The 19332-nt window shown below is 49.4% G+C and overlaps 2 protein-coding genes across 2 annotated transcripts; both read right to left on the reverse strand.

Annotated features, from left to right (window-relative positions):
- Nucleotides 1-1136: 1136 nt before the first annotated feature.
- On the reverse strand, nucleotides 1137-3122 carry LOC123066989 (uncharacterized). Its single transcript, XM_044489957.1, has 2 exons — nucleotides 1938-3122; nucleotides 1137-1753 (listed from the first exon to the last, which is right to left on the reverse strand). The coding sequence occupies exons 1-2, from the start codon at nucleotides 3045-3047 to the stop codon at nucleotides 1322-1324; spliced, it is 1542 nt and encodes a 513-aa protein (XP_044345892.1). The 5' UTR covers nucleotides 3048-3122; the 3' UTR covers nucleotides 1137-1321.
- A 13528-nt stretch (nucleotides 3123-16650) lies between these two features.
- Nucleotides 16651-18636, reverse strand: LOC123066990 (uncharacterized). The gene is made up of 2 exons (XM_044489958.1): nucleotides 17452-18636; nucleotides 16651-17267 (listed from the first exon to the last, which is right to left on the reverse strand). Exons 1-2 carry the CDS (start codon nucleotides 18559-18561, stop codon nucleotides 16836-16838), a joined length of 1542 nt encoding a protein of 513 aa, XP_044345893.1. The 5' UTR covers nucleotides 18562-18636; the 3' UTR covers nucleotides 16651-16835.
- Between the last annotated feature and the right edge of the window lie 696 nt (nucleotides 18637-19332).

Here is a 19332-nt window from a genome sequence, read left to right on the forward strand (position 1 = left end):
GTCGGTGGCGGAAGAAAAATAAATAAAGGAACCACCCCAACGACAACAGTCGGGATACATTCTCCATGAACATCTCTGACAAAGGGAGCACCATCAGACTAAAAGCAAGACACAAATCCTTAATGGCTACATTGTTGAACAATACTACCTTTTGATACCATTTGAACATTTAGATTTAATTTGAATTTAAGTCATGTTTAGCGAACAAACTCATACTATATTGTACAAACCAACCAGTGTCACAATCAATTATAACCTAAAAATCTTATAACAAAGAATAATTATATTTAATTCATGCTAACCTATGAGGTCCGTCAAGGGGGGCGCTGCAGTCTCGATCGCCACAAGGGCAGCCGCCGAGGTATCGACTAATGGTCAAGCGGTCTTGGCGGATGACTCAGCCATCTCGGCAGCTGTAGCCGTCCTCTCTGCAGAGGCAACCGTGCCCTCGGCGTAGGACTTCGCCCTCCGTGCCGTTGCAGCCGCCCTCTCGGCATCGCCTGCCACTTCAACCGCCCTCTCGACCGCTGCACGAGAGAATCGTGGTAGGCAGCCGCCCTCTCAGCCACTGCAGCCATCCTGTGGGGGGCCTAGATCTCCCTAACTAAGAATCTCCACGAGACCATCTTTGTCATCCGCTAGTGAACACACGGACCTAACATGAAGAAAAAACACATTGGATTTGAATTGCAAAGTCAAGACACAGACTAAACCTAGCATAAGTCAGACCTAGAAGAATCACGTACTCTGCATTTGAGCCGACTTTCAGTCCGTCAAGGCTCTCAACAACTGTCATCTCTCAAATGGTTGTATATATCGTGGACACTCCCTCAGTGGTATTTCGAATATTGGTGATGGTCGTTCCTCCACATATCTTCTACAAGGAAGAGATGAGGAGAAACGGCCTCCTATAAACGTCTCCACAGCTCCTATAGTTTCACGGGAGAAGAGGGGGCCCGTGATCTTGCCTGGGGGGAGGTAGATCGGCGCTGGCGCCACAACTCCTAAGGTTTCACCTAAGGGTGGAAGCAGGAAAGAAAACGATTCACTCCAAACATTCACTCTTTCAGACTAGGAGCAAATGTTCTTCAACTTTCTTCTATACGTAATTATATATGTTGAGATTAATGTCTATACTTACATGAGTATAGATAATAATAGGAGCAATATTTTTGTGCATCAGTGCCCACACATTTTATCTTGATCCATCACTACACATACAACATGCACTCGTGTTTTTTTATTATTGCCAACATGCAAAGCAGAAAACCAAGTTTCATTTTCCTGCCTCCCGTCTGGTAATCCGAAAGAATCAAATTCATTATAACCAGAGCCAGGAGAATGGACCTATATGTAGCTGCGCTGCTGCTCCGATGAAAGAGGGTAGCTTCTTCCGCTGCTGCTGTGGACGCCCCTCCTTAACCATGTTAATGTGGAGATTGCAACCTTCCAAAACCAAGCCACTGAGAGCATCTAGAGCATCTTCTAGGTGGGCATGGGATGTTGAAATAGTTACGTGGCCGATACATCGTGAGCGCTTGGTCTTCTTGTCGCAGATCACCTCGGTGCTGAACACTTTACCATGTTTGCCAAACAAGAGTCGCAGCTGAGAGCTTTTCACGGGGAGAGGTAGGTTGTACACCAACACCTTGAAACAAGGCTCATAATATCTCTCGACGTGAATGACGTGTGTTGGACACATAATCTCTTGCCTCTTCACGCCACGAGCTTCCAGAGAGCTCCTATTGATTTCCTAATAGAGCAACATCAATGTTAATCATCACTACTAGAATTTTATTGTGTACGTCTAGGCCTCGAGATGCTTGCTTACACATAGTCCCGAGTGTTAAACTCTAGATGGTATCGGTTCTATTAGCCAGAAATAGCATTATGCGAAATATAATTTTGTGATGTTTATTTTGCAGGTGTTTAATTACCTGAACCGGAGCCATGATTGTTTCTGGGATGAGCCAAGTGCACTTCTCGCAATCCCATCCTTGAGGCAGCCTCTCAATGAACTTGACTTCATCATTGACAAGGTTGTACCTGAACACACCGTATTGCTTATATGGCGCGGCCTTACTATTGGTGTAGACGAAGTAGACGGAGCCTCCATGGCCAACAAGCACGGAGGCGTCGATGGCAAAGCTGTTGGGCGACCCCAAGAAGAGGACGCGATCGGCCAGGCTGTAGCCATCCTTTCTCACCCACTGTCTCTTATCCCCGTCTAGCGCGCACACCCACATGGAGAACCTGCGCGAATCATTGTAGTATGTCCGGACATGGATGGTCGCCCACAAAAGCTCGCCACGGGACTCAAGGAGGTAACTGTATTGCTCCAAGTAATTTCCACACATAGTCGGTAGCCGCTGCAATGGGATCCCCATGTTGTCAACCCCCCGCTGTGTAGAGATTTGCCACACGCTAGACTCAACAGTTACCAGGATTCTGCCATTACGGTAAGTGGCGCAGTACTCTCGGCTCCTATTGGTGTTCTCAAAGATCGTCTCCACGAGCGTCCACTCTGCATCACCAGGTTGCAGGAGCACCGCCGTGAAGCTGGCTATGGTCTTGGTGTCCTCGAAGACGGTGGAGACACCGTAGAGAAGGGTCGTACCATCAGCATAGACAGCGCCGTGGAGGTTTTCCTCCCATCGGCCGTCCACACAGCACTTATGCGGCAAGAGAGGCAGACGGGTGACGGCTCCGGTTAGAGGGTCGTGCAGGCTAGGGCGTTGATGTTCGACCGTGAGGTACCGGATGGTGGTTGCGTCGTGAGTAGACAGCCAGATCCTCCTCCCGGACTCGGCGATAGGCAGCAACGCGCGGTAGCTGGACTTGGAGAAGAGGCACCTGAACCTTAGTGGGATGGAGTCTTCCTCCGGCGTGGGGAGGAGCCACGGTGGGAAGGAGTGGATCGGCTTGGATGAGTCGCGCCACGGCCTGCAGACAGCGCTGAAACGGAGGAAGTCGACCGCATCGCGAAGGCGACTGGAGATGTCATGTAGCACGTCCTGTGGGAGGTCTGGCCACCTGGACTGCTCCATGACGGCGGGATCGAGCGAGAATTTGTGATGGACGGATAGAGGAGTAGATGGAATCGAGAAGGCCGTACGTTTGTTTCGGATTAGCCAGGTTTTATATGTATGTTTTGAGCGAAAGCCGGGTTTTTATATAGCTACGTACGGCCGTGTCATGCTCTAATACGTAAGGATACCCACCGAGTTTTCTTTAGGACGCACTGGGTTTTTCCTTTTTTTTCCGGTACTGACAAACCTTTCGAGAGGTGGGCTTTGTCGAACAGCTTTGCCGTCGTCTCCTTTGTTGCTTGGACTGCCTTTCTTTTATGTCATATAAATCGCTAGGAACGTGGGCTATTTGTTTTTATTTAATATACTACCAATATAGAAGTCCCTAGAAGTAATTGGAGATTAATAGGACTTCCCCCAATTTGCCCGAAACTTGGCCAGGTTGAGTTGGTTCTGGAGTTGCATCAATTTAATTGCTCTCCCTAAAGGTGTCGACGGTTCGACTTACGGCAGCCAGATTCGTTCTCTTCTGTTACAAACTGTTCTTGAAACAGGCTCATGCCCCGCTTTATATATAAAGCAAACATCATGGTAGGCCTGAAAACATGACACGGCATGCACTAGGACACATAGGCTCCACGAACACCCCCACATGAGGGAGAACGCCGCTACGCGTCGTCGCTGCCGAGTCCAAGGAGAGAGGTCTTCACCTGAAATCCTTGCACGGGGTGGAAAGCCGCAACGACCTCAAGAGTTGAGTGGCATCCGCAAGCGTCACCGGCGCCGGCCCCAATGCGCGGAATTTTTGCTCGGCAGCTCATCCATGCCACGATGAGGCACCCAGAACCACCACTGCGAGCACAAGCCTTGGGTTTCAGATTTGGACATCGCTTTTGCCAACGACAGGAAGCGAGCCCGAGCTTCCCACCGCTACAGCCCTTGCCGCCTACTTGCCGCCATCATGGTGCCATTCGACCAATAATTAAGCATAATCATTACCGCTGTCATGGTGCCTGTCAAAGAGCCAACCATACGGACCTCCACCTGGGGGCGCCGCCCTGGCATCCATGTCTCGAGATACCGTCAACCACCCCTGCCACAGCTCACCAATCATGGTAGGAGGAGCAGAGGCACTCCATCTACTCCTAACCAAACATTAGCCACCCGATCTGGGTCAACGTCTCCACCGTAAGAAATGGCCACACTGGCTTCCCAAGCCAGTCCCGGTGGACCGGGGGGGGGGGGGGGCACAATCTAGTGACTACCTTTGGCCGCCATCGAGCAAGCCTCGGCCTAGGCGAGCTCACACGCCGCCATGCCCGTGGCTAACGGCGCCGATCCGTCTGACGGCATAACAATCCCTCCCGAAGACGCCACGATCCCTCAACCAACGCCATAACGTGATGACGCCACCCATCTAGCCCACAAGATCCCGCCTTGGCATGATCAGAGGTGGCCTAGAACTGACAAATTCGACTCCAAGGCGCCCAAGCGCCAGAGCACGCACTAGGAACAGCCAACCCTGGTTGGAAGGACCATGTCAAATTCAGCCGAGACAACCTGTCAGGAGGGAGAGAAGGCCTCGCCGCTGCCCATGCTGACCGGGAGTGCGCGTCGGTGGCAACGGAGGAGGAAAGGGGAAGGTGGAGACTGGCGTCGTGCTAGGGTTCTCCCCGGATGCCTACGGGGCCGGCGCAGGGAGAGGGAGAGGGGAAAGGGGAAACAGATCCCACGACCAACGCTGACTTTTGTTACAAAATGTTGGTGGTTCGCCATACACATAACTCATCTTCTATTATATATAAAAAGTGATTGACGGGCTCCCGGAAAAAAAACAATTAGACTAGAAAATCCCACAATAATTAGAAACATCCAAACATCTATTTAATAGATTAAACATCCAAAAAATTACCCACCATTGTCATTACGACAAAAAAAAACGTTTCGTTTCCAAGATAAAAGGGTAACGTGATGTGGGCTGAATCCTCCATTTATAGACGCATGCATTAGAGTCCTAAAAAAGGCTGCCGTAATGTGTGGCCTGACTCCTTTCTATATGTCGTATTTGTTAGTATACCACATCCGACATATCCATGATATAGGTAGCTACGTTACGTTTATAATCTAGACTATAACGGCCATGTAGTCACCAATATATAAAATTTCTTCCGGCATATAGGGCGGTATTAACATAGGTGATACATTACATTGATATATATATACTAACCCATGTAGTCACCAAATCTTATATACTAGGTATATGATTGTCAGGCACCCAATCGGACAGTTTATTTTGGAAAACAAGAGCAGTGGTACTATGTACCTCATTCAACAATTATATACCACTTTAAAAAATAAACACATGTTTTTCCAAGATTTGAAAGAAATATGATGAAATATTTACCACGAACAGGCATTTCGTAAATTACATAATATTTGTTGCATCGCACAAGCACAGGAAAATGATAAGAAGAAGGCAGAATATTACAAAGTCAGAAAAGGAAAAATAGTGACCCGTAGGTCGAAATATGGAGAATGTTGCCGCTATGGAGGCCGAGGATGATGTGCCCAGCTACCGCGAGCGAAAATAGAGACGATCCGCCCAGCTTGTGCGCTTGTGAAAGGAAATGTCGCTGGCAACAAAATATGAAGCCAAGAGGGCCGCGGGTCTGCGGGGGATGAAATCAATGACTAAGCAAATGCACGGACACCATTGTCTCTGTTTACCAGCCTAGGGGACCATTGGAACATGCGAGGACACAAACCAGCCACCGTCCAGGATCAATGTGTGGTCGAACTAGCTGCGAGGGTGGCTCCAGGTGTGGAAGACCAACCAAAATGCAGCAAATAGAGAAAGGAACCTGATGGGAGCATCACGGCATCATGAGTGACAAGAAAGATTGAGGAAAAGAGAAAGGGGATCGGGGAAGATGAAAAATCTCAATGTGTGAAAGTATGAGTAGGGGAAAGAAGACCGAGAAGTCAAGAAGAGTAGAATAAGAAAGTGAAGAATTTGTGGGACCCAACAAAAAATGACATTTTCTACATAAACCTTACTATTGTGAGTGCTCGTGTGTCGTGTCTCATATATTAGACCAGAATATATCAAGGTACTTTTTTGTAATAAGAAAAAGGTACGGGTATGATAGCGAAAATATACCATGTGGGTGGCTTATATTTTGCTCCCACAGTGTCCACCCTTGGTACTGTTGTTCACGTCTATGGAAGCAAATAACTACCGACAAAGAATTTATGGATATCTATACTATATAAAAAGCCAAAATCAATTGCACTACAAACTCACTAAATAAATATGCCAATGTTGCATACTGTTAGCAAATTAACTTATGACTAGAAGAAAATAATGAGAACTACTAAATTTTTATTTATAGAAAAGACTAAGCAACATGACCAAAATTGTCAGACAAAAGATACAAATATAATTTCGATCATCAAACTACATACATCTATATATCAATAAAATATTAAGCATACAAAAGATACAAATATGTTTTTAAAATTCTTATATTTGAAAAGTTCATTATATTTGCTTTCAATTTTTAATTGACAAATCAAATAATATATTCTCAAAATTTAACTTCATAAAATCCTAGCCAGCGCATCCAGCAAGCCACTTTGCTAGTTTATACAACAATGAAGAAGAGTAGATCCCCCCTCCCCTCCCGGCCCCCGCGTCGTCCGCTTCGGGCGACTCGGGCGGCGACTAGGGTTTCCTCGTCGCGCCGCCGATCCCTCACCCTTCCTCCCTCGCCGCCACCTGAGAAAGCCGCCGGATCCGCTCGTGCGGTCGCCCGTGAAGGTGGCGGCGAGGCTTCGGTCGCTCCCTCCTCGAGGAGGACCTTGGATCTGGGGCGGCGGCCCTTCTTGGCGAGGCGGCGGCGCCTTCGCGGCCGGCGTCGTCCGCGAGTGAGCTCTGGCCGGCGGCCTCGACCACGCGGGTGGTGAGACGACGGCGGGTGGCGGCGGCGGCGCGGAGGTCTTCCCCGCCTCGTCAGATCTGAAGGCGGCTCCTTTCCCCTGTCTCCCTCGTCCCCGCCGCTTCTCGCCTGCCTCCCTCCGAGCGCCGGTTTGATGTGGATGGGTGACCGGTGGTTTGGTTTTGGGCCGCGGGAAACCGCTGGCCGGCGTGGCCGGCCTGGCAGCAGCGACGTTCCCGACGCCGTCTCCTCCTTGGAGGTGCTGCAGAGGCCCTCCCCTTTCCACCCCTGCTCCTCCTCCCGGGTGAAAGCCCAAAATCCGGCTTGGATTGGGCGGCGACGGCGCGCTGTGCGTCGTGCTCTTCCTTGGGGGCGCCGCCTGGGGAGGGATGCGTTCAGGTGAGGGGTTCATGGTCGGAGCTTGGGTGGCTTGGGTGGTCCGGTGACGATGGGGCCACAAGGTTCGGCATGGCTGTAGGCATTCGGCTGCCTGGCAATGCTCCTCGGTGGCCTGTCGGCTCTCCTGATGCCCCTGCTGCCTTTCTTCAGTAGCCGCACCTGGTGGTTTTCCTGCAGCTCTCAAGCGTTCTAGGTTGTGGCGAGGCGGCAGTCGCGGAGAGCTCGAAAGTTCAAGTGGTGATGTGCTGCGGCTGCTCCAGGTCCTGAAGCTATCACGTCCCCTGCTCTAGGGTGAGCGTCTCTCAAGTCCGCCGGGTACGGCGCCTTGCGAGCCATGGCGAGAGGGAAGGGTCCCTCTGCGGCGAGAAAGACGGCGGATGTGTAATGTCTTTCTACTTGGGCGTTGGCCGGGCTCACTTTCCACACTTTGTTGCAAGCAGGTCCTCGGCGTGCTCGTGTGTGCCTCATCCCTAGATGGTTTGTTTGGCTGTAGTCTTCGGCTAGGACAAGCTTGTTCTTTGTGTTTGTGCGACCCGTTGAGTTGTTAGCCTCCTAGAGTGTCCCCTTGTATCGTTCGGTCGTGGGGTCTGTGTGTGTCTGTATCTCCTGGCCGGTTGATGGCTTTGTTAATTCAAAGCCGGGCTCTTCGCGAGCCTTTGTTCTAAAAAAAAAGTTTATACAACAATGCAAAAATGAAAATCTAGTTTTTTAAATAGATCTGAGCTCACATCGACACTGTTACGGCTGCCCCTAATTGACCAAGCTGACCTTCAGACTGTGCCCTTCCAGAATCAGCTTGTCGAGATCCATGAGAGCATCATCCAGATGGGCATGCGTCGTCTCTATGGTCACATGGCCGATAACATGTGAGACATGTGTCTTCTTACAGTGGATTACCTCAGCATTGAGCACTTTGCCATGCTTGCTAAAGAAGAGTCGTAACTGAGCGGACTTCAATGTGATAGGAAGAATGCGCACCAGCACCCGAAAACTAGGCACGCGACGTCTCTCAATGTGAATGGTCCGTGTTGGAGAACAAGAAATTGTTGGAGCCGTTTCCTGCCGTTGCTCCTTCGTCAATTTTGTATCCTCCGACAACCTCTGGTTGATTTCCTGATCTAGCAAACTCAATGATATATTAGCACATATATATTGGACTGGTTGTCTTGGATTGACATGATGATAATATCAATACATGTTTTCTTCTGTGTCGAAAAAATTAATTGGAGAGGGCCAATGCAAAGTTCAGGGTTAGATTCTTCTGCGGCTGTATTAGTTTAATGCGGGAATATGATCAATATATAGTAATATGATGTGGAAAGTGTGTTATAATTATTAATATATATGACAGTGGGAGCCTCTCCCACTGTCCCAGTTCCTCAAAAAAATATGATGTGGAAAATCAACTTAAGAAATTTGATATGTTTTTAGTAATTTGAGGCCTCATTCAACCTCGTGAGGAGGCTTTTTCGTTGTACTGGGCCACGTTCTGTTGGGCGGGAGGCCATGGGAATTAGGAAAGAAACACAAAAGACACAATTAGTCCGCGTCGCCAAAACCTCATGTTCGTCTCCTGTGTGTTCGCGTGCGTGTGTGTTCTTCAAGTCCACGAGATCACGTGCGTTTGATTGATCCAGGGGCTAAATTCCCTGACAATTGGCATCAGAGCCTCGGTTTGAGGGAGGCGACCTTGCGGCGGCGGCGGCGGCGAGAGTGGTGAAGAGTGGCGGTGGTGTTCAGAGGCGATGGCGAGCGATGAGACACCGAAGGAGGTGCTGGCGTCGGGGAAGTACCAGCCGCCGGGGAAGCGCACGGGCGACAGCTCCTCGGAGGAAGGTGCCTTGGTCCTCCGGAATCGAACTACCATCTTTGGGAAGCCAAGATGAAGATCATCATGCGTCCATTGGGCGCGTGGTCAGTGGTTGAGGGCGACGCCGAGTACGACGGGGAATGAGATATGGGCGTGATGGCAGCGATCTCCCAGTCTGTTCCTGATGATGTGATGATGGCGCTCGTCGAGTACAAGACGGCGAAAGAGGCTTGGGCTGCGATTCGCACAATGCGGATCGGCGAGGCGCGCGTGACAGAGGCGCGCATAAATCAGCTGATGCGGAAGTTTGACCGCATGCTGATGGATGATGGTGAGACGATTTCCCCATTATCTCGCCGTTTGAATGCACTTGTCAGCAAGATCCGTGCCCTAGGAGAGGATCTCCAGGAGAAGATGGTCGTCAAGTGGCTGTTTGTTGTTGTTCCTGATCGTTTCGCGTAGATCATCGGGACGATCGAGCAGTGGGGTGACATGAAGACCATGTCTATGGCTGAGGCAGTTGGCCGGTTGCGCGCGTTCGAGGAGAATGAGATCGGGCGCCGTGGTGATCGCGGTGAAAAGAATGAGCAGCTCATGCTTGTGACCAAGGCGTTGGAGAACCTGCTCGGCAAACAGAAGCTGAGTGGTGAGGGTTCTAGCAGCAGCGGCAGTGGCGCCGGCGGGCGCGGTGGCCGTGGGCGAGGGCAGTCCGGACGCGGTGGTGGACACGGCGGGCGCAGAGAGCGTGGTGAGCATTCTGAGAACAAGCCCAAGAAGCACCGAAAGTTCGACAAGAGCAAGGTACGGTGTTTCAATTGTGATGAACTTGGTCACTTCAAGTCTGAATGTCCAGAACCAAAGAAAGAGAAGCTGAATCTTGCCCGCGGTGACGTTTGCGCCCGCGGTCTTGGATTTGGCTTCGGGTATAACCATGGTGGTGAAATACCGGTCTTCTTTTATGACGTTCTTGGCCCATCTGACACGGAACATCGGGACCTTCTCTCCAGCGTAGCTCAGCTCCCAGATCTCCTCGATCCTTCCGTAGTATCTGTCCTTGTCGTTATCGGTGTAGGATTCCATCGTTACCCCGGAGTTCTGATAACCATCGCTCTTCATGTCCTTGGCCTCGGTGTAGAATGTGTAGCCGTTGATATCGTACGCCTCATAGGTCATCAGGTTGTGCTCGGCGCCCTGTGACAAGGCGAATATGAGTTGTTCTTCCGCGGAAGAATCCTCATGTAAAGGGAACGACAGAAGCTTCTGCTTGAACCAACGCGTGAAACATGAGTTGTGCTCTTTGAGTATATCTCCGTCCGTCCTCTGTTGGCCTCGGTCATTGTACGTCTTCTTAATAAAGGTTTTGTGCTCTACCACCCAAGGATCGACCACGTCTATGTGTTGTAGCGCGACTAGGTTTGCTCTTTCAAAGTCGGTGAGTCGACCCTCGAAGTCGACATGCATTTCACGGCGACCCTCACGGTGACCCCATCCAGCGAGCCTGCCGAGGTGCCTGTTGACGGGCAGACCAACGGGGTTCTCGATGCCTAGATAATTCGTGCAGTAGGAGATGCACTCTTCGGTCAGAAAACCCCTGGCTATGCTTCCTTCTGGACGTGACATGTTGCGAACGTATCCTTTGATGACACCATTCATCCTTTCGAACGGCATCATGCTGTGCAGGAACGTCGGCCCGAGTTGGATGATATCCTCCACTATATGGACCAGCAGATGCACCATAACATCGAAGAATGCGGGCGGGAAGTACATCTCAAGCTCACATAGTATCACCACGATCTCTTCCTGTAGCCTTCTGAGTTGCCTCACGCCAATCGACTTCCGAGAGATGACGTCGAAGAAGTTGCATAGGCCAAATAGTGTTTCACGGACGTGCGCGTCCATGATCCCATGGATTGCAACTGGAAGTATCTGCATCATCAGCACGTGACAGTCGTGAGACTTCATCCCGCTGAACTTCTGCTTCGCTGGGTCTAGGTATCTGCTTATCTTCCCCGCGTAACCGTAAGGAAGTTTTACTCCTAGGAGGCAGGTGAAAAACTGCTCGATCTCCTCCTGACTTAGAGTGAAGCACGCGGGAGGGTAGTCATTTCCGGTCTTCTTGGCCTTTTTGCCTTTGCGACGACTTTCTGTGTCCTGCTTCGCCTCATCATCATCATCATCATCATCATCATCATCATCATCATCATCATCATCATCATATATAGCGTGAAGCTCCTGCCTGATGCCCATTGATTTCAAGTCTGCCCTTGCTTTTGGCCCATCTTTGGTCCTCTCTGGTATGTTGAGCAGGGTACCAAGCAGACTCTCGCACACGTTCTTCGTGATATGCATGACATCAAGGCTGTGAGGCACACGGTGGATCTTCCAGTACGGCAAGTCCCAGAAAACAGACCTCGTTTTCCATACCTTCAGCAGCGGCTCTGGCGCCTTTCGCTTCTTTCCCGGCTCTGGCGCCTTTTGCTTTTTTCCCGGCAGTGGGCAATCTTTCCAATTTTTCAACAGCTTGTCTATTTCCTCGCCGCTCCTCGTACATGGGCGTTTTCGGGGTTCGGTTTCACCATCGAACAGATCCTTGCGTTTCCTCCACGGGTCATCGTCGCGAAGCCACCTTCGATGTCCCATGAACACGGTTTTCGAAGACCCGGGATCTCTATCTAGCTGGCGATACGTTGTGTCATCCATGCACCTTACGCATCCAGAAAATCCGTGGACTACCTGCCCCGCAAGATATCCGTAACCGAGATAGTCGTGCACCGTCGTGAGCAGTGCGGCTCTCATAGGGAAATATTCTTTCTCTGCGGCGTCCCACGTATTGGCTGGCGTTTTCCACAGCATGTCAAGCTCCTCTTTCAGCAGCCCCAGATACAGATTGATGTCGTTCCCTGGTTGTTTCGGCCCTTCAATTAGCATACTCATGTGAATGTACTTCCTCTTCATGCACAACCAGGGGGGAAGGTTGTACATCCACACAAACACAGGCCAGGTGCTATGTGTGCTTCTCTGGCTGCCAAACGGATTGACTCCATCGGTGCTCGCGCCCAGCACGATGTTCCTTGGATCGTTCCCAAATTCTGGGTATTCGAAGTTCAACGCTTGCCACTGGCTCGATCCTTAGGGTGACTCAGCATCTTGTCTTTTTTATCTATCTCCGGATCATTTGCGTCATCTTCTCGCTTCTTCTCCTCCCTATCCGCGTGCCAACGCAGGAGCTTTGCTACCTTAGGGTCCGCGAAATACCGCTGCAGACGAGGAGTGATCGGAAAGTACCACACCACTTTTCGAGGAGCTTTCTTCCTCTTCTTGTATCGAGTGACGCCGCACACCGGACATATGGTAGACTCCGCGTGCTCGTCCCGATAAATGATGCAATTATTCATGCACACATGGTATTTCACGTGCGATAAATCCAAAGGACACACGATTTTCTTCGCCTCCTCCAAACTGGTCGGACACTTGTTCCCCTTGGGAACACGTTCGTGCGAGAATGACATGTTCTCGTCGAAGCATGCGTCGGTCATTTTGTGTTTTACCTTCATCTGCAGAGCCATGAGCGTTACTTTCAGGCGGGTATCCTCGGGCCTGCATCCTTCATACAATGGAGTAACCGCGTCTAACTCAAGTTGATCCATCTTGGCTTTCTCTCGGGCGCCAGCTCTTGCGTTATCCGTCTGCTTGAGAAGCAGTTCTTGAATATGAGGGTCCTGCACCCAGCCCATCGATGGTCCAGCGTCGTCTGCTCCGCCGGCATCATCATCATGCCCTGCATCTTCTACATGTTGACTGTGTACAACATCACCGTCATGATCATCTCCTGGGGATTCTTCGTCTTCTCGCCCCCCGAGCCGCGGTGGTTGTCTTGCCGCCCTTCCTCATTTCTTGCCCGGCCCCCATGGACGACTTCGTAGTCATCTTCATCACCTTGCCACCGATAGCCATCCATGAAACCACGCAAGAGCAGGTGGTCCCGCACCTGCCCGGAATCCGGGTCCGCAATAAGGCTATTCAGCTTGCATCTTCGACACGGACATCTTATCTCCGTCTCGTTCTTTTGAAGCATCTCGGCCTTCGCGGACCTCAAAAACCTATTCACGATGCCTTCGGTCATCGTGCGGACCATGGTCGCCTGCGGGGTAGAGCAAAATGATATTTTAGAACCAAGAAAAAATTTGGCATGACTTTCCCTAAAAATAGGACCAAAAAGAATGCTTAATGCCAAAATTCTCGCCGAAACGGAAATGAATCAACATTCCGGCAAAATATTGGCAACTATCGCATTTCAAATAAAGGTACACCTCCAAACACAAACACATATGCAACACCACAAACATATGCAACACCGCGAACATACATAGATCTAGCTAGGCCATAAAAAGTGCATGTGCACATTGTTGTAGGGAGAACAACATAAATATAGCTTCCCCCCTTACTTACCTAGCAAAACAAGGTAACTTAACCACTTAATTTGAATGAATCTATGGTGGAAATGAGGTGAAAAAGAGGAGGCACCCGAGACAAGGAGGAGGTGGTGGAGAGAATGAAGTGGGGAGAAAGTGAATGTGGGAGGAGAGGCTGTCCAAAATATCTTGTTGATGCCCACTTACTAATGGCGCACCAGCAACAAATGCGCCATTAGTAATCCAGGTTACTAATGGCGCACCCCCTGGTGGTGCGCCATTAGTAGTTTTGCAAAAAGAAAACACTAATGGCGCACTCTGCCACGGTGCGCCATTACTAGTTTGAACTAGTAATGGCGCACCGCGTGCGAGTGCGCCATTAGTACTTTTGCAAAAAAGGAATAAAAACAATAATAAAAAAATTAACATTAGTGGCGCACCTACTGGCTGGTGCGCCATTACTAGTTACAACTAGTAATGGCGCACCACCAGTGGATGCGCCATTAGTATGTTTGGACAGGCGCACTAGTTCAAAATTTTTTTTTGATACTAATGGCGCACCGTGGGCAGGGTGCGCCATTAATAGTTTTAACACTAATGGCGCATCAGAAGGTGGTGCGCCATTAGAATATACTAATGGCGCACCGCATGTCTGATGCGCCATTAGTGTCAATTCCATCTATAGCCCTTTTCCTAGTAGTGCACGGTCAATCATACAATTTGTATGAAAGACCTAAGATATGACAACGTCGACGAAGGCACGCTTGTTGAATATCCAAGCCGAATTGCCACATACTTTGATGCAATCCCCTACGTCCCAAGCTTCGTCTTGATCTAGCTGAAGTTTCAGCTTGGGTAACATTTGGTGCAACAAAGGCTTCATCTCATTGAAGCCTTTTATTCTTTACCTAGATTGGTCAGTATGCATTGCTTATATTCTTATAAGAAAATTACGTATCAATTAAGTTTAGAATGTCACAAGGCATCTATCTGAAACTTTTCATTAGTCAGCCTAATAACCATCTGTTGCTGGACCCATTAAGCAGTGTTGAGATATTGCACACCGAGGTGAAAACCTCTATATAGTCTTTACCGGGTGTGGCTGGATGTGATGAGATTTTTGCATCCTCAGTGAGATGCTTGGTTTTTTTACTTTTGAATAAATTTTGGTTGTGTGAGCAGCTAACATTGTTATCGGTCTACAACGAGGATCGCGCTGTCAATGGTTGTCGACCTTAAATACACACTTTGTTTCGTGATAATTAAAAGATCAATAGTTTTTTCTCGTGGCATCTCTTGGTCTTCTTTTTTGGCGGTCGAGAGACAAAGCGGCCGTAACATTATAAGGGTCATGCCATGAGTTTTCACGAGCTCATGTGGGTTCTTGAATCTCATGATGGCTAACTCGTTCAGCTTTTAGAAAGTTATATTCATATTTGAAGGAATGCGGAATGGGCGGGAGTTAGAGATGACGAATTCAAATAGTTCGTTGTAACTTTGTTTGTACCAGGGTCTTTATGGCCCGTGCTCGTATCAATTACTTATGTATCTCATACTATATTGTGAGGAAGTGAGGGAACTAGAGAGGAGGTAGGGAGCATGTGTGCATTTTTTTCGATTTAGTTCATTCACTGTAACTCTTTTTATCATTCTATATATAGGTACCTGGGGAGGAGTAATGATGTACTCGGGGTTGAACCACATGCATATTTTGTAGTCGCAGCATAATGTCGTCTGTTGGTGATGGTTGATCTGCCGATCCCCTCCACAGGCTCACACACATCACCACCTACAACAACCATCGGTACCTTTCCTTTGGGAATATATCTTACAACTCTTATCCCTCAAATGGTTGTATATATGGTGGACACTCCCTCGCTAGTATTTCGACCATGTTGTTCCTTCTCTACCTTCCTTGTTAGCAAGGTCGGTGGCGGAAGAAAAATAAATAAAGGAACCACCCCAACGACAACAGTCGGGATACATTCTCCATGAACATCTCTGACAAAGGGAGCACCATCAGACTAAAAGCAAGACACAAATCCTTAATGGCTACATTGTTGAACAATACTACCTTTTGATACCATTTGAACATTTAGATTTAATTTGAATTTAAGTCATGTTTAGCGAACAAACTCATACTATATTGTACAAACCAACCAGTGTCACAATCAATTATAACCTAAAAATCTTATAACAAAGAATAATTATATTTAATTCATGCTAACCTATGAGGTCCGTCAAGGGGGGCGCTGCAGTCTCGATCGCCACAAGGGCAGCCGCCGAGGTATCGACTAATGGTCAAGCGGTCTTGGCGGATGACTCAGCCATCTCAGCAGCTGTAGCCGTCCTCTCTGCAGAGGCAACCGTGACCTCGGCGTAGGACTTCGCCCTCCGTGCCGTTGCAGCCGCCCTCTCGGCATCGCCTGCCACTTCAACCGCCCTCTCGACCGCTGCACGAGAGAATCGTGGTAGGCAGCCGCCCTCTCAGCCACTGCAGCCATCCTGTGGGGGGCCTAGATCTCCCTAACTAAGAATCTCCACGAGACCATCTTTGTCATCCGCTAGTGAACACACGGACCTAACATGAAGAAAAAACACATTGGATTTGAATTGCAAAGTCAAGACACAGACTAAACCTAGCATAAGTCAGACCTAGAAGAATCACGTACTCTGCATTTGAGCCGACTTTCAGTCCGTCAAGGCTCTCAACAACTGTCATCTCTCAAATGGTTGTATATATCGTGGACACTCCCTCAGTGGTATTTCGAATATTGGTGATGGTCGTTCCTCCACATATCTTCTACAAGGAAGAGATGAGGAGAAACGGCCTCCTATAAACGTCTCCACAGCTCCTATAGTTTCACGGGAGAAGAGGGGGCCCGTGATCTTGCCTGGGGGGAGGTAGATCGGCGCTGGCGCCACAACTCCTAAGGTTTCACCTAAGGGTGGAAGCAGGAAAGAAAACGATTCACTCCAAACATTCACTCTTTCAGACTAGGAGCAAATGTTCTTCAACTTTCTTCTATACGTAATTATATATGTTGAGATTAATGTCTATACTTACATGAGTATAGATAATAATAGGAGCAATATTTTTGTGCATCAGTGCCCACACATTTTATCTTGATCCATCACTACACATACAACATGCACTCGTGTTTTTTTATTATTGCCAACATGCAAAGCAGAAAACCAAGTTTCATTTTCCTGCCTCCCGTCTGGTAATCCGAAAGAATCAAATTCATTATAACCAGAGCCAGGAGAATGGACCTATATGTAGCTGCGCTGCTGCTCCGATGAAAGAGGGTAGCTTCTTCCGCTGCTGCTGTGGACGCCCCTCCTTAACCATGTTAATGTGGAGATTGCAACCTTCCAAAACCAAGCCACTGAGAGCATCTAGAGCATCTTCTAGGTGGGCATGGGATGTTGAAATAGTTACGTGGCCGATACATCGTGAGCGCTTGGTCTTCTTGTCGCAGATCACCTCGGTGCTGAACACTTTACCATGTTTGCCAAACAAGAGTCGCAGCTGAGAGCTTTTCACGGGGAGAGGTAGGTTGTACACCAACACCTTGAAACAAGGCTCATAATATCTCTCGACGTGAATGACGTGTGTTGGACACATAATCTCTTGCCTCTTCACGCCACGAGCTTCCAGAGAGCTCCTATTGATTTCCTAATAGAGCAACATCAATGTTAATCATCACTACTAGAATTTTATTGTGTACGTCTAGGCCTCGAGATGCTTGCTTACACATAGTCCCGAGTGTTAAACTCTAGATGGTATCGGTTCTATTAGCCAGAAATAGCATTATGCGAAATATAATTTTGTGATGTTTATTTTGCAGGTGTTTAATTACCTGAACCGGAGCCATGATTGTTTCTGGGATGAGCCAAGTGCACTTCTCGCAATCCCATCCTTGAGGCAGCCTCTCAATGAACTTGACTTCATCATTGACAAGGTTGTACCTGAACACACCGTATTGCTTATATGGCGCGGCCTTACTATTGGTGTAGACGAAGTAGACGGAGCCTCCATGGCCAACAAGCACGGAGGCGTCGATGGCAAAGCTGTTGGGCGACCCCAAGAAGAGGACGCGATCGGCCAGGCTGTAGCCATCCTTTCTCACCCACTGTCTCTTATCCCCGTCTAGCGCGCACACCCACATGGAGAACCTGCGCGAATCATTGTAGTATGTCCGGACATGGATGGTCGCCCACAAAAGCTCGCCACGGGACTCAAGGAGGTAACTGTATTGCTCCAAGTAATTTCCACACATAGTCGGTAGCCGCTGCAATGGGATCCCCATGTTGTCAACCCCCCGCTGTGTAGAGATTTGCCACACGCTAGACTCAACAGTTACCAGGATTCTGCCATTACGGTAAGTGGCGCAGTACTCTCGGCTCCTATTGGTGTTCTCAAAGATCGTCTCCACGAGCGTCCACTCTGCATCACCAGGTTGCAGGAGCACCGCCGTGAAGCTGGCTATGGTCTTGGTGTCCTCGAAGACGGTGGAGACACCGTAGAGAAGGGTCGTACCATCAGCATAGACAGCGCCGTGGAGGTTTTCCTCCCATCGGCCGTCCACACAGCACTTATGCGGCAAGAGAGGCAGACGGGTGACGGCTCCGGTTAGAGGGTCGTGCAGGCTAGGGCGTTGATGTTCGACCGTGAGGTACCGGATGGTGGTTGCGTCGTGAGTAGACAGCCAGATCCTCCTCCCGGACTCGGCGATAGGCAGCAACGCGCGGTAGCTGGACTTGGAGAAGAGGCACCTGAACCTTAGTGGGATGGAGTCTTCCTCCGGCGTGGGGAGGAGCCACGGTGGGAAGGAGTGGATCGGCTTGGATGAGTCGCGCCACGGCCTGCAGACAGCGCTGAAACGGAGGAAGTCGACCGCATCGCGAAGGCGACTGGAGATGTCATGTAGCACGTCCTGTGGGAGGTCTGGCCACCTGGACTGCTCCATGACGGCGGGATCGAGCGAGAATTTGTGATGGACGGATAGAGGAGTAGATGGAATCGAGAAGGCCGTACGTTTGTTTCGGATTAGCCAGGTTTTATATGTATGTTTTGAGCGAAAGCCGGGTTTTTATATAGCTACGTACGGCCGTGTCATGCTCTAATACGTAAGGATACCCACCGAGTTTTCTTTAGGACGCACTGGGTTTTTCCTTTTTTTTCCGGTACTGACAAACCTTTCGAGAGGTGGGCTTTGTCGAACAGCTTTGCCGTCGTCTCCTTTGTTGCTTGGACTGCCTTTCTTTTATGTCATATAAATCGCTAGGAACGTGGGCTATTTGTTTTTATTTAATATACTACCAATATAGAAGTCCCTAGAAGTAATTGGAGATTAATAGGACTTCCCCCAATTTGCCCGAAACTTGGCCAGGTTGAGTTGGTTCTGGAGTTGCATCAATTTAATTGCTCTCCCTAAAGGTGTCGACGGTTCGACTTACGGCAGCCAGATTCGTTCTCTTCTGTTACAAACTGTTCTTGAAACAGGCTCATGCCCCGCTTTATATATAAAGCAAACATCATGGTAGGCCTGAAAACATGACACGGCATGCACTAGGACACATAGGCTCCACGAACACCCCCACATGAGGGAGAACGCCGCTACGCGTCGTCGCTGCCGAGTCCAAGGAGAGAGGTCTTCACCTGAAATCCTTGCACGGGGTGGAAAGCCGCAACGACCTCAAGAGTTGAGTGGCATCCGCAAGCGTCACCGGCGCCGGCC

Source organism: Triticum aestivum, chromosome 3B, assembly GCF_018294505.1.
Source record: "Triticum aestivum cultivar Chinese Spring chromosome 3B, IWGSC CS RefSeq v2.1, whole genome shotgun sequence".
NCBI lineage: Eukaryota > Viridiplantae > Streptophyta > Magnoliopsida > Poales > Poaceae > Triticum > Triticum aestivum.

Bases quoted from the DNA above. Each gene is read 5' to 3' on its own strand.
- LOC123066989 (XM_044489957.1), bottom strand. From the start codon at position 3,047: ATGGAGCAGTCCAGGTGGCCAGACCTCCCACAGGACGTGCTACATGAC. The intron at 1,754-1,937 runs GTAATTAAACAC...TTGCTCTATTAG, and splicing joins CAATCATGGCTCCGGTTCAG to GAAATCAATAGGAGCTCTCT.
- LOC123066990 (XM_044489958.1), bottom strand. From the start codon at position 18,561: ATGGAGCAGTCCAGGTGGCCAGACCTCCCACAGGACGTGCTACATGAC. The intron at 17,268-17,451 runs GTAATTAAACAC...TTGCTCTATTAG, and splicing joins CAATCATGGCTCCGGTTCAG to GAAATCAATAGGAGCTCTCT.